General features: G+C 35.5%; 2 protein-coding genes across 11 annotated transcripts in view; both read right to left on the minus strand.

Moving 5' to 3' along the window:
* The window catches only part of SPIDR (scaffold protein involved in DNA repair), a 211,336-nt gene extending 206,119 nt beyond the window's left edge, over positions 1–5,217 (minus strand). For 2 of the 5 annotated variants that reach the window (XR_005555537.1, XM_039333587.1), the window contains exons 1-2: positions 4,873–5,214; positions 3,292–3,447 (exon numbers count right to left, since the gene is read on the minus strand). Coding sequence is in view for 3 of the 5 variants with exons in the window: in XM_039333587.1 (XP_039189521.1) it covers positions 3,292–3,447; positions 4,873–4,887 (171 nt within the window). In the remaining 2 variants the exon portion in view is untranslated. Of the gene's footprint in view, positions 1–3,291; positions 3,448–4,872 lie in introns of all 5 variants that reach the window. The other 3 variants (XR_005555538.1, XM_039333584.1, XM_039333583.1) reach the window with 3 other exon arrangements.
* Positions 5,218–12,709: 7,492 nt separating this feature from the next.
* The window catches only part of MAPRE2 (microtubule associated protein RP/EB family member 2), an 87,121-nt gene continuing 84,333 nt past the window's right edge, over positions 12,710–15,497 (minus strand). For all 6 annotated transcript variants that reach the window (XM_039333511.1, XM_039333513.1, XM_039333510.1 and 3 more), the window contains one exon: positions 12,710–15,248. In XM_039333511.1, coding sequence (XP_039189445.1) covers positions 15,177–15,248 — 72 coding nt within the window. In that variant the 3' untranslated portion in view covers positions 12,710–15,176. The remainder of the gene's footprint in view (positions 15,249–15,497) is intronic.

Raw genomic sequence — 15,497 nt, forward strand, 5'->3', positions numbered from 1 at the left:
AGCTATAGCCAGGAAAATCAGTAGATATGAAGCTCGAATTGCAAACTATAGGCAGAACCTCCAATTTCAATCCAATCAGAAACATTTCTACCAATCCATCAAGGGAGAAACTGCAAGGAATCAGGCAGTACCTGACAAGGAAGAAACAGTGCAGTTCTGGAAGCAGATATGGGATAACCCAAAGAAATACAACAAGGATGCGGTTTGGTTAAAAGAGGTAGATGCAAATAAAACAGAAGTTGAAATGAAAGAACTAGTAATAACAACAAAAATGGTAGAAAAAAGAGCAAAGAAAATCAAAAATTGGTCAGCACCAGGTGAAGATGAACTGCATGGGTTTTGGTTGAAACATCTAACTGTTATACACCCACTCATTGCCAAACATTTCAACAATATACTACAAGGAGGAGAAATTGAAAAGTGGCTAACAACTGGGAAAACCTACCTAATAATGAAAAATCCAGCAAAAGGGGCAACACCAGGCAACTACAGGCCAATTACCTGCTTACCAACAACTTTCAAATTACTAACTGGTGTGGTAGCTGATGCAGTACAACAGCATCTAGTTGAAAACAATCTCTTTCCACCTGAGCAGAAAGGAAACCGCCCCAATAGCAGAGGAACAAAAGATCAACTCCTAATAGACAAAATGATCTTGGAAAACTGCAAGAGAAGGAAGACCAACCTGAATGTGGCATGGATTGACTACAAAAAGGCATTTGACTCTCTGCCACATGATTGGATAATAAAGTGCCTAGAAATAACAGGAGTCAGTAGAAACATCAGAAAATTTGTGCAAAGATCGATGGCACAATGGAAGACACAGTTGCAGATCAATGGTGAAAGCTGGGAGAGGTTAATATCAAGAGAGGAATATTTCAAGGAGATTCATTATCACCATTACTATTTGTTATTGCACTGTTTCCTCTGTCAACAATACTGAATAACTCAGGACATGGCTATTAAACATCAAAAACATCTGCCAGACTATCCCACCTCCTTTATATGGATATAATAATAATAATAATAATAGTAGTAGTAGTAAAGTTGGAAGGGACCTTGGAGGTCATCTAGTCCAACCCCCTGATCTGAAGCTGTATGGAAAAACATCATCTGAAATAGAATCGCTGCTCAACACTGTCCGTATATATAGCCAAGATATTGTAATGGAGTTTGGCTTGGACAAATGTGCCACACTTACTATCAAACAAGGAAAAATAGTGAAAACTGAAGGAATCAAGATGCCCCACGAAAATAACATTAAGAGTCTGGATGAGGAAGAGTACTACAAATACTTGGGTATCCTTCAAGCTGACAACATCAAGCACACTGAAGTCAAGAAAAAGATTAGAGGTGAATACATCAAGAGAGTGAAGAAGATCTTAAAATCCAAACTCAATGGAGGAAATACCATAAAGGCAATCAACACCTGGGCAATCCCAGTCATTAGGTACACAGCTGGAATAGTGGACTGGACTCAAGCAGAACTAAAAGCAATGGATAGGAAGACCAGAAAAATAATGACAATGAATCATGCCCTTCATCCACGCAGTGACATTGATAGACTTTATCTACCAAGGCAAATAGGTGGGCGTGGAATGCTACAAGTACATCAGACGGTTGAAGAAGAAAAAATGGCTTTGGAAGAATATCTGAAGAACAATGATAAAGATGCACTGAAATTAGTATATCAGGAAGGCTTACTGACTACTGGAGAGACCAAACTGGCCTACAAGAAAGACCAAATGAAGAACAGAATAGAGGCATGGGAAGACAAAGCACTACATGGCCAATACATGAAAAAAATAGCTGGGAAAGCAGATAATAATAAAACCTGGCAATGGCTAAGAGCAGGAAAATTGAAGAAAGAGACCGAGGGACTAATTCTGGCTGCACAAGACCAAGCCTTAAGGACAAATGCATACAAAGTCAAAATTGAGAAGACAGCAACAGACAGTAAGTGCCGCCTATGCAAAGAAGCTGAAGAAACAGTGGACCACTTGGTAAGCTGTTGCAAGAAGATTGCACAAACTGATTACAAGCAGCGGCATGACAAAGTAGCAACAATGGTGCATTGGAAGATCTGCAAAAAATATCATTTGCCTGTAAGCAAAAACTGGTGGGATCATAAAATAGAGAAAGTCATAGAAAATGATAAAATTAAACTGCTCTGGGACTTCAGAATTCAAACAGACAAGCACCTGCAACATAACACCCCAGACTTAACAATTGTCGATAAGAAAGACAAAAAAGTCTGGATAGTGGACGTGGCAGTGCCTGGAGATAGCAGAATAGAAGAGAAAGAACTGGAGAAGATAACAAAATACAAAGACCTACAAATAGAAATAGAAAGACTGTGGCAAAAGCAAGCAAGGGTAGTACCAATAGTCATAGGCTCCTTGGGTGCAATCCCAAAACAACTGGAGCACCACTTGAACACCATTGGCATTGACAAATTCGCTATTAGTCAATTGCAAAAGGCGGCCTTATTAGGAACTGCTTCCATCCTGCGACGATATCTGTAATACCATCAAACATCCACATCTGCCTATCCCAGGTCCTGGGTAAGGACTCGATAGGTAGACAAAATGCCAAATTCAGTCTGAACATCTGGCTGACTGTGCAATGATCGATAATAATAATAATACGAAGGAGGAGGAGGAGGGCTGTCCAATCTCTTCTTAAAAACTTCCAGTGTTGGAGCATTCATCGCTTCTGGAAACAGGTTGTTCCAGAATTATTCTGGATTATTAATTATTCTATTAATTAATTATTAATTATTCTAACTGTCAGGAAGTTTCTCCTTAGTTCAACAATACTTTAACTTCCATTCCTAGCATATTAATACAATAAAAATAAATAAAATGAAAATAAGCTTTTTTTTGATTCCCCTCAAAAATATTTGGTGTGCAGTCATTGACATGCTCTTAAAAAGCTAAATGTGACACAAGAAAAACACTTTTATTGACCTTGAAGCAGCATCTGCATAATTTGGAATTTCCAAATAATTTTCAAGGTTACTACATACAGCCCTGATTCACACATTAAAATGGAAATCCGAATGTTTACTTCTAATTTGGGAACCTAGTTGAAAATGGACATGAACAAGGTTAAATGGATACAAAAAAAAAATAACTACTATAAGAGTTTGAAAAGCTATGGGAAAATTAATAAAGAAAGAAAATCTGCATAACTAAGCAATTAGGAATCATCTGGCAGTCTCCATAAAAGTTTTATTAACTCTTCATCACCAGGATCAAGCTCTCTCATAAGAAAACATAAAATATTAACCTCCAATGAAGATGAAATCTGAAATCCATCACCACAATGACACCAGGCATCTGAAATAGAAGCAGCAGCCACTGGTGCATGAAGATTTTTCTTCTCTTCCTCTCTAGGCATCTCGTCAGGAAAACAGGCATGTTCTATGTAGCATGATCGTTTCCTCTGCAAAGAAAATGTTTTTAAATCCATCTCTTATCATTATTTTTATTAATATAATCATGAATACAAATATACAAATGTAAAGATACCTAACGAAACAAATATATCTTCTGAACCATCACAAAGGTCTATGGAAAAAAAGGAGACTGTGAATTCTACTGCCACCTTAGACATGAAAGTCAGCTGGGTGACTCTAGGCCAGTCACTCTCTCAACCCAACCTACCTCATAGGGTTGTTGTGGGAAGGAAGGAGTTACAGTATGTGTATGTTTGCCACTTTGAGTTACTTATAGAATTAACAAAGGCAGGATAAAAATCTAATAAATATAACAAAATGTTTTTTACTGCTAAGTCAAAGTTACAAAGTGTCTATTGAGTCAAACTCAGCATTTAAATAATGATGAAATTGTTAGCTACATAGATTCAATAGCTACAATCACCTGCACCAGGCCTGGGCAATCTATAAATCTGCAGATCAATTTAATTTTTATTCTACCAAAGGAAGGAAGTAAATGTGAAAAATAATATTGGGAAGAGACAGGGCCATGTACCAATAAAGGAGAATATTTGTAGCTCAAGGTTTAAATGAGAGGTCCTTGGTACTCTCTGAGCTTGGTTGCTTTGTTGCAGACATTACCCAAACTAGATAACATCATCCGTGCTAGTTTGGCACTAGATTCACAGGGCCATTATACACAAGACTAAGCAACATAATGCCTTTTTGTTTTTGTAATCAGAATGGACCAATAAAAATTCAATCACCTCTGAATATATATCACCTATTTTTATTTTAACCAGTGTCAGTTATAGAGAATAGTTAAGAATTATTTCTGAAGTTTTTCACAATATTTTTTCTGAACTTTTATACAAAGTACAAAATACTTGTCTTTCTCTACTGCTTTCCATTATTTGATATGCAATACCTAAACAGTGGCCAAAATCAAAGCGAGGAGATCCCTGCAAAGTTTACTATCATTTGTTCTCCACGCCGGGGCTATTCAGGTACGTTGTTAAGCACACCAGGAAACTTTTAGGTCTCAACCATAGAGAATACAGAACCAGAACCAGAATCAAAATTAAATAGGATAACACCCTTTTCCTTCTAAAACAGTCTTTTGAAATCATTGTATTTTTCATTCGCCAAAGCAACATAATCAACTTCTCCTACAAAGCCACACCCACTTCTGACAATGCTTTTCTTCTCATTATATATGCTACAGTGTAAGATTCCATAGCTCCTGAAAAACTCAGGCAGGGTTTAATTACAGCCATCCAAAGCTTAATATTCGCATTTCTAGGTAAGCATAACTTTTTGTCCTTCATTCTCTACAATACTCATTAGCCCCCGTTATTTAGAATTAATGGAAGAAGACTCCAACGTCCTACTTCTGGGCAAGTCGTTCTCCCTCCAAGAAAATAATTTGGTACCTTCCTCGTGGCCATCTCCCCTCTTCAGAACGAGTTTCCCATTTGTCACATGACGGAAAAGAAAGCGCTTTGTCGTTTGGGGAGGGCTAGTGAAGGAATTCCAAGCTATTCAACAGCAGTCAAGAAAAACGTTTCTGTAAGTAACTTGGATTGAAGCCACGCCTCCTCTCTTCCAGTTTGGCGCCGTTTCATCTGCCGAGCTCTGGATTGGGGACGACATGGCAAGATACGTCTGACGTAATAATGAAAGCAGATGACAGTCCTCTTTCTCAGCTATTCGCTTTGGCCACACGGGGGCTGTCCGTTTCTTCGGTTGCGCAGGCGTTCTCTGCTGTGTCTTCTCAGCAGCAAAAACTGCCATTCTCCTTGGTTAGTTTGAAATGAATTGATGAGAAGCCAGCAAAAGGAAAACTAAACCTCATGTCACATGTATGTATATATGTATGTATTTAGTAATATGTAGCAGCATATTGTCATTTGACTAGGACTGAAAAAAGACAACGCATCATATCGTTGTGGACAATTCATTTTTTTCTCCCAACTTATTTCTAAAGATATCCTGAGCAAGTTGGTGGAATATGAATATAATAAAAGCATACACAGAATACTCAATAATGGTGTTCAAGTTACTGAAACTAATTTAATCTTATCTAATTTAATGGAACTTAAAATACATTCAAATCATTAAAACACAATTATAAAAGAAACAGAAAACCTAACCTCTCACCAACTGAAGCTTATTTACGAAAAGCCTCGTGTACTAAAAAATTAATTGCCTGTATATATGATGAAAATACTTGCACTAAGACATCTTTTAAAACTGAGATACCAATATAATTTTCCCCTGCCACTCTCTACCAACTGTTATGAAGAATATGATATAATTTTGACCACTGTCCTAAAGGCAGTACAAAATAATATCTAAGAAGATGATATAAAGAAGGGTAAATATATTTGCTTAATGACTGCAATGTTTACTTAATGACGTCACAAAAAGGTTGTAAAATCAGGCTTGATTATGTGTTCACTTGCTTAACAACTGCAATGATTTATGACCATTTATTCCCAGCTCACTTAGTCAAAGACTACCTGTTTTATGGACCTATGGAGCAACATGTTTTACACCACCAGGTGACTTTCTTTCAATCCTTAGTGAAAGAAGTTTTAAATACAAATTTAAGGACTTTAAAAAATATTTTGGAATAAACAGCACAATGGAGATTAGAACTTTGATTTTGGAAAGTTAAAAACGGATGAAGCTCCGAGATTGGAAGTAAAATAATGGAATGAATTATAAGAATTGTAAGAAAACGCTTTTGTTTTACATTCTCTAAAAACATAACAGGATGAGACTTTGAAAGTTAGATACTAGAGGGAACCAGAAAGAACTAAGTATTACAATAAAAGGAGGAGGACACTTAAACTTGACATTAATACAGACTGGAGCAAAATATTTTAACACTGGACATTTGCATTAGCAAATAGCATTAACTATTTATTGCAATAAACTAATACTTTAAGATAGGTAATAGGCAATTTCTGAAAGTGATTAGAAATGGAGATTTGCGAACTTAATATCTTTTAAAGGTCTCTGCTGTGGTTGCAAACAAATTGGCTAATCCCATCATTTCCTGCACCCAAACCTATAGAATAATGCTGTTCTATGGTCTCTGCAGCGAGGAGCAATGTTCCTGAACATATGTGGTCAATCTTGCATTCTTTCCTTCTGGAGAGGTTCCAAGGAGTCATCAGTTCCTTGGTCATCAGTGCTGCTTTTGCAGAGCTGTCTTCAGTTCACCATATCTCCCCTGGAAGTCCACAAGGATTTTACAGTTCAATAAAGCTAAGGCAGTTTCTACAGCCAAATTTCTTGTTGCCTAGTAAATTGTATTTTAAAATATATAATATAACAATAACTATATATTTTAGTTATTATCTAAACAAAGTTTGGCACCGTTAAAAAAGTAAAAATAGAAAAGGACCTTTTATTTTATTTTAGACTGCTATCTCAATAACAAAGTCACAGAACAAAAAAAAGAATGGGTTTCCATGTCTCTTCCAGTTACTGTTGTAATATTAAGAAAACATATGGAACATGTAAGTGTAATGTGATAAAGTGTAAATGATAAAACAAAGAGAGGAGTTTAAAAACATGCAGATAATTTTATTACATAGAAAATAAAACAATATATGAAGGAAGAATGATGGCTTGAGAAGAAATGTGAGAACATTATGATGGAATGGAGCTGCGTTAATGCAGATCTACTGTTCTTTTGAAAAATCTCCAAATGTAGTTAACAGAAATAATGGTCTTCCAGAAGATGGTATATCACTTATGTATAAAGAGCCAATAAATATCTGATGCTTTGCAAAATATGGGCTACCTTATATGGCAACTCCTTGTTTCTCCTGCAGTCCAAGGCAAAATGGCCATAAAAGTTGCAGTCCCTGACTGCATTATCAACTGCATCAAATCCAGAAGCTGGGCTGTAATTCCCATGATTCATAATTACTGGCCATATTAACTAATGTGTGTGGGAGCAGCAATATTTGAACAATTTTGCTCATCCTTATCCCAGATTTTCTGGGATGCCTGTTGTATTATAAAACCAAAAGTGTTTATGATCAGCATGTCTAACCTGGTTAAAAATTTCATTTCATATAAAGAATAAATAGTGAGTAGCTAATAGCCTTTTACTGTTTTTTCTGCTTTTCTTTTGTTCTTTTCTGCTGCTTTTCTTTCTAAAAACTGAGAATTTTGGTTTGCAGCAGGTCTAACATCAAGCATCATGCTGCTTCATCCTTAGTATAATATAATGCAGATGTTTGACTGCTGTATTTACATACTTTTTAAGGCAAAAAGTTTAATAGAAACCATAACTACAATGCAGATAAACTATAGACAATTCAGGAAAAAGCAAGCTTGAAAATATTCAGGAAGGTATTCTAAATACTTAAGTTCCTTCTTGTGGGAGATCAAGTAGAAGTTTATATATAGTATCACTGCCGCTTTATTTTTAGAAGAGCAGTGGAGGAAATTACAAAATAATTACTATGTTAAAATAATAAACACTGGGAAGAATGAGATCTGAAAAGAAATCCTAAAATCTTTTTAAAAACAATTGTTTGGGATCAGAGACCTATATCCTTACAGCTTTCTCCACAACCTGGCAATATGCATATCCAGGGAGCAAAGCACCAGCTTTGAGAAACTGTTGCCCCCACCCTGTCCTTGCTCTGTCTCCAAAATGAGGCCAGCAACGTTGCTGCTCTTGCATGAGAGCAGGGCTGCAGGTTTTGCAGACTGTTAGCAGTGGGTGAAGCATGGAGGTAAGAGGAAAGGAGCAGAGTACAAAGAATCCCTGGCTCTTTAGTTTTTCTTCTCTCCAGCTAGCCTTTATATCATTTATACGATAAGTCCTTAACTTACAACCATTCTTTAGTGCCCATTCAAAGTTACAACTGAACTGAATTAAAAAAAGTGACTTAGGACCATTTTTCACACTTAAGACTGTTGCAGCGTCCCCATGGTCACATGATCAAAATTCAGATGCTTGGCAATTGGTTCATGATGGCTGCCATGTCTCATGGTCATGTGATCATCTTTTGTAACCTGATAAGCAAAGTCAATGGGGAAGCCAGATTCATTTAACAACCATGTTGCTAACTTAACAACTGTGATGATTCATTCAACAGTTGTAGCAAGAAAGGTCATAAAATGGAGCAAAACTCACTAAGCAACAGAAATTTTGGGCTCAATTGTAGTCATAACTCAAGGACTACCTGTATCCCCTTTTCCATATAGAGCTCTAATCTACACTGATAACTGTAAGCATTATTTTGCTATTTTATGTATAGATTTGCACACACACTAAATCTTTCTTTGGGATTACTATATAGATTGAGCTTTTTCAGTCAGTTGGCGACTCTGTCATTTTCCAGATTTCCTGGGATAGCTTGGTAAAAACTTTTGCTAATTCTTCTTTTGATGCTTTCCATATTTTTGTAAATATTCCATTAATTCTTGTAACCTTCCAACTTGATAATGACTAGAGTGCTGATCTAACTTATCTTTTAGTACTAGAGATTCTATAAGGAGGGAATATTTTGTAAAGTATCTTGGATGTCAATATCTCTATTGTTGATATGGTTTCAGTATACTATTTAAATAATTTATTAATGATAACATTTTAGAATTTGCTTTGATTAAAGAGTAACGTATTTTATGAATTAAGATTTTTGCTGCATTTTAAATGGACAAAGCTTTCTCATTTTTTAGTATAACTCACACGTATTGATGAAATAAATTATTATTGAATATTGCTGATCTATTGATCACTGATAATTGAGGTTAACTTTTACCTATATTTTTGGTTCCAGCATTTTTATTGGCATGGCATTTAGTACCATATCCATAGCTTTGCAGTGTAGTTTGAAGTGAAGTATTTTTATCCATTAATTAAATTTCTAGCCTTTCAAAATGAAAACTTTACTGTTAAATCGTAACACAAAAGTTAAAGACGTTTAGTCTACGAATTGCACTAATTAAAATAAGCCTAAATCAAGAAAGATTACACGGCATTGCTCAATTTGAGACCTCCAGAATTGAGAATATAAAGCAATGCTGCTAGGCTGGATGCATGTTCCAATAAGAGACACCATTTATTGCAATACCATTTTTCCATTCTGAATGGATTCTTTTGTTAAGAATTCAGGTTCTGTTCTTCAGTGTGAAAAGCTAGCCTTGTAATTTCCTGCTTCTGATATTATCCAGACATATTCAAGTCAATAATAATGAGATTCTTATAAGAAAAGACACATTGGCAGATGTTTCTTGTTATGCAGCAATTTACTGTGGATTTTTTCAGTAAGTTACATGTTTCAAGGCATTGATTACATCTTATGTTAAAAGAATTACATGTTTGGAAGGCAAAGGCTTTTTTTCATATTTCATAAGCGAAACAGCAATATCCACGCTTCTCTTTTGAAATAGATTTTTTTTCTTTAGTGCCCTAGCAGTTTCATCAAATTCGATAATTTAAACCTATTTAAACTTTTAGACTTATTTCTGAGTTATGAATGGATGGGGTTGTGCTGTCAATGTTTGCAACCCAAACAATGCCCATCTTTATTCACCTTGTGTCTTTCACAGCATTCAGTTGCTGTTGCTGTTCAGTTTTCTGTTACAAAATGCACGTTTTCATTCAGTGCTCTTAACTGCCATAATCAATTAAATACATACTATTTGTCTTTAACTAACACATGCCATCCATTTGTTTACCCAGCTCAAAACCTACAGAATTTTAAGACATTGTTGACATGGATATGTTAGAAGAATTTACAGTTGGATTCCAAGCTTGTTTGGCCAATGAAGAACTCAGGACAATTGTTTGAAGTTGAAGTAGAGTTTATTCAAAAAGCCAGACAGTGAAACAGACAGAGAATTGAAGGCAGCCATAAATTAAAGGCAGAAATATTTATAGAGGAAGCTGGTTCCTTGTTTGTGAATTCTGCCTGCTAGTGTATTTTGTCCTGGGAAATGCATGGGCTCCAGAGGGAAGGAAATTCAGTTTTCTCACCCAATGCAATATGATAACCTTGTCTCTTTTGTGTGTCTAGGTGTTGGACTCTTGCTAGTGCTGGAGGACCTGCATTGTCTGGATAAAGGATTTCCGTATCTTGAGGGGATTTCTTTAGTTATAATTGCTTTGGTATTTGTCAATTTCCTAATAGGAAATGTGCTTAATTGGTTTCAGCCAATGTGTTAATGTGGTTGGAAAGAGCTTAAGCAGTCTTTTGTTTTATTATTTGTGGGTTCACTGGCAGGTTGAGGAGATCTGAGCTTTGCGAGAGGAGTGGATTTTTAGGGTTGAGATGGATGACATGAGAGATATGTGGGCATTTTCTTCCTACAGATGCTTCTGTATTTTTCTGATATCCACCTTTGCATGAAAATTTGCAGTACTGACCCTGTAATCACTTGGTGAGTATTTATAAGTATCCTATGGCCTCTCCAGATAGAATGTCATTAAATACATTGTTTTGTTTTTGAAAACCTTCACTGTGAAACTGAGCGGCTCTTTCTTTACTTTGGTCATTAACTTTGCAGCAATTTTTAAAACCAGAACACTAAAATTTGATTTGTTGTTGAACAATAACAATACCCATGAACCAATCATCTGAAATTTGGAAAAATTTATCACCTATGCCTAGAAAATAATTCCAAGTTTGCTAAGAAATAAAATATTAATTTTCAAAAGAAGGAAAAACATTTTCCTTTAATACATCACACTGCAAACTTGGTTAAATTTCAGACTGTTTTTAATTGAAAGCAAGGTAGAAAATGAAGAAATACATTATGACACACAGGAAAAAAACCAATTGTTATTTGGTATTTCTCAACTATAATGGGAAAATGTAGAGGCTTGCAGTTTCCAGTCAAGTTGCCAGCCTAAGCCTCATTTAATTCATCAAGTAATCACAGTGGAAAACAATCAGTTGGGCCAGAAATAAAGACCAGCTCCTTTAGAATGTACCGGAGGAGGGGTTAATTTAATGCCAAGAGAAAGATGCCCCCATTGAAGTGCACCTCCTGTGTTACACAAGCTGCACTAGCAATACAGCCACTTCTTCACTTTGTCCCAAACAGCAGAACATGGTTTGGCAAGGCCGCTCAGAGTGCGCCTTTGTTTCTGTTGCTAAGCATGGATAGCATTCTACCTTTATTTGTATTATCAGGCATCCTTTGCCAGGATAGGCTAAGATATCATATCACTGCTGCTTTCTTCTATGCCTCTGCCTCCCCCCTTCCCACCATTCTTTTGCATTCCAGCAAACAGCTGGGGAGCACAAGGAAGCCATGAACTATGCTATCTTCACTCACCTCTTGGCTGTTATTTCACCTCCAACTAGAGTAAGCAGGATGAATGGCAGACAAATGGGAATGTCTCTTCCATGCAGCTTTCCCTGCTCCCATTGCAGTTCCTCACTAACAGCAAAAAAGGCATTTTCAACAAGTTATTCAGAAAATAGATAACAGAGTTGGCAGAGGAGTCAACATCCACAGATATAACTAAGATACCTCCCTTATGTAGACTTATCAGAGTACATTCAAATAATTGCATTGAGATAAGCAATGTATACAAAATTCTTTCTTCAACTTTGTACTCTCTTATTTTTGTTTATAGACTGACTCCATACAAACCCATTTCCCATGCCCTTGCACAGCCTTTGGATTAAGTTATATATTCTGTTAGTACAATACTTGTAGTCATTTTTTTCTGTTCAATCATGTCCAATTAGAAATTGCCTCAACAAGTACTTGCAGTTGTCTTTGCAAGTTTTTTTGCCACTGCCTCTTTCCTAGGGCTAAGAGAAAGTGATTGGGCCAAGGTCACCCAGAGGACTTTATGCCTAATATAGTCTCCTTGATACCTTATCTAACTTGATACCTTAACTACTACACCAAACTGGCTCTCACTTGTAGTCATAATGGAGTGTTTATATCTGTATCTATATGTGTATGTCTATCTATCCATATGTTGGCAATGGTAACAATACCTCCTAGAGGGTTTCTACCCTTACAGGTTACTCCGTAACTCCATATTATGTACATTGCAGCCTCTTTGCAGTTATTTCAGTGTGGTATGTCTATCACTGAATTTTTTAAACTGGATTGGATTTAGCAGTGGCATTTGCTATCCCTTCAAAAATAAATATTAATAATAATTTTAAAATGCCGAGTAAATTATATAATGCTGTGTAGAAAACTTTGGCAACTTAAAAATTGTATACCATTTGTAAGTCATAAAACCCAACACAGGATCTCACGAAGCTCACTTTAGCAAGACAGATTGTAACATTTTTTTATTAAATATGTAAAAAGATAAACGCAAATCAAATTATTCACATATTCAGAGACAAAAAAAATTATATTCTGTCATGCGACAATTGGTGGGTAATGCAAAATGACTGGTACATCTGAATAAGACCTTTTGCATCTATTATGTCATTATCTATTTATAATTAACAATACATGTTTACATTCCTTTCAGTTTACATTTAATATATAACCAAAGCTTTATGGTGTGCTATTCAGTAAAAGTAATTGCAAATACATATTAAAACTGTAACGGAGTAACAGGATTACTTACCACAGGGGAGGGGGGGGTCTCTTTCCTTCCAAGAGTCTCTCTCTCTCCCCTCAGCACAACTGAGCAGATCAGGTTTTATATTAAACTATTACCCTGCTGCCTCCTAAGCCAGCCACTTCCCATTTCGAAATGGGGGAAAAAAATGCTCCATCGACTAGTCATACAAAGGGGACTGAAAAAAACTAGATACATTACTCTCCTCCCATAGAAACAAAATATTCCTATGTGACAGGATGGGGAGCAGAGAGGCTTTGGATGAGAGCAGTTTAGAAATAAACCTTGAAAAGCCCAAAAAGTGCTTCAAAAGGAAGTATTTTAAAAGTTTTCCTAGAAGGAAAAAGAAACACAGACATGACTGCATTGATGGTGATAGGAGTGTTCAAAAATAATGACTTCCTCTGGTTTTTTTAGCACAAGAAACATTTTGGAGGTGGCATAACAATAATAATTATGGATTTTTTGTTGGATTATGATAGCATATAACTTTTGAAAAATAACACTATGAATTTGATTATGCCTGCCAAGAAAAATCAAATCCTTTTCCTTAAAAATATCTTTTTTTTTTTAGAAAAGGTAGAAGTGTTATTTTATTTGTGATGAGTTGGCGTAGTATAGCTTTGTAAATTCTTCTGAGCTGAAGAGATGGAATTAAACTTCAGTTGAGCTACAGGATTAAAGAGAGATTCTAATACATGCTGCCTGAGCTATAATTAAGTATCATTCTGAAGCAAGAAATTTCAGAGAAAAAGAAACTTTGAAAGATGCAACACATCATTTATAGTAATAATAGAACTAGTATTTATGACCAGATCTAGAGTAGACTGAGACCTTCAGTGATGATAACCTATACACTGAATTCTATTTGTTTTGTTTTTTTTGCTAGAATAGTTAAAACCAATCCAATTTAAAACTGAGCAAAACATAAAACAGTGAATACAATGGAAAAATATTATAACTCGACTGTGAAAATGTGCAATTTAAACAATAAGGAATGTTTTAATATGATTTATTTCTATTATAAAAATGCCACAATCTAAGTGCAAATTTAACTAGAAGTTAATAGAACTCATGGCAATGAATATTTCTGTAATCCAGCAATTTGTTTCTTCATGCTACCAATCTATTCAGTTGCCACAGGCAGACTAAAATAACGCTTAACTTTTCTTTCTGAATAAGTAATCTCCCACCAATACAACCTGGACACTGGCATTGCATCTGTGTATATTTGAGTTACTGACTTTTAGATTTCAAAAAGAGGTATGAAGATCTTTAGAAGATAAACTGTGTAACTGCTAGTAAATATTCTGACATGCCCAACCACTAGTTTCTGCTCTTACACAGAAGAAAAAGTAAAAGTTTGTTTTCATAATCAATATAGCCAGCAGTGGGAATTGGAATATAGGTCACATCTTCAGACATATATACTGTAAAGATTGGTATAAATGCTTAAATTGACAAACACTGAATATAGAATTGAAACAGGAATAAACTTTCTAGAAGAAGGAAGTGTCCAAAGAAAGATTAGGCAGGCATGTATGCATCTTCCAATACTATAAGATACACTGTATAGCTTTCTAGCATGCTTTGGATTATGACAGCAGAAACATTACAGCTCTAGTATGTGTGCTTTTGTTCTAATTAGGGAAAAATATTTGAAATTACTTGAATTTGTCTATTTCAATTATTTCCCACTTTTGCCTTTTGTCCAAAGTAATGTCCAGGTGCACCGAATTACCATGAAATGTGAGAAACCTAACTGAATAGTACTTTTTGTTGTAAGAGATGCCCATATAAATAGTTTTGAACAAATTACAAATGTTATTCATACTTAAGACAGAAGGAAAAATAAATATATATATATATATATTATATTTATATATATATTTTAAAAAGCTGAACAAATTTCAAGCAGCCAGATAGTGATGTTGCAGTGGTAGAAACTGGGAACAAAACTTGCAGACCTTCTTAGGTGCAAACGCTGATAGAAGACTTCTGCAAAACACATCTTGGCAAGTTGGCTGACACTCACTATGGTACATTTATGTTAATGGCAGACAGAGAGTGATTGGTTTCAAGTCTGAGGCCACACACATTCCATTTTTCCAAAGAAAGTTCCCACAGAAAATCAGAAATAGCCAATGTGCCAGATGGTCAGTATTCTTCCTGCTGCTGGGGCTGTTCATGAACCTGTTCTTCACCTTCATGTTCTTCTGTGTGGCTCTCCTATATAAAGTAGAAAACAAGAAAAACAAACAAATTTGATCAAACACTAAAAGCAAAATTCTGTCTGCTTATCTTTCTAAAAAAATGTTAAGTGAATTCAATATTTCTTAATCTTTGCCACCTAGATAGTTAACATCATTAGGAGCCTTATACACATTCCCGAATTACTTACCATTTTTATTTTAATTTAAAGCAAGGATTGTAAGGAAAGACGGAGTAAAAGAGCTTGAAACCTCTATAGAGGGAAAT

This window comes from Crotalus tigris, unplaced genomic scaffold, assembly GCF_016545835.1.
Source record: "Crotalus tigris isolate CLP2741 ecotype Arizona unplaced genomic scaffold, ASM1654583v1 scf7180000024506.7606697, whole genome shotgun sequence".
NCBI classification, from domain to species: domain Eukaryota; kingdom Metazoa; phylum Chordata; class Lepidosauria; order Squamata; family Viperidae; genus Crotalus; species Crotalus tigris.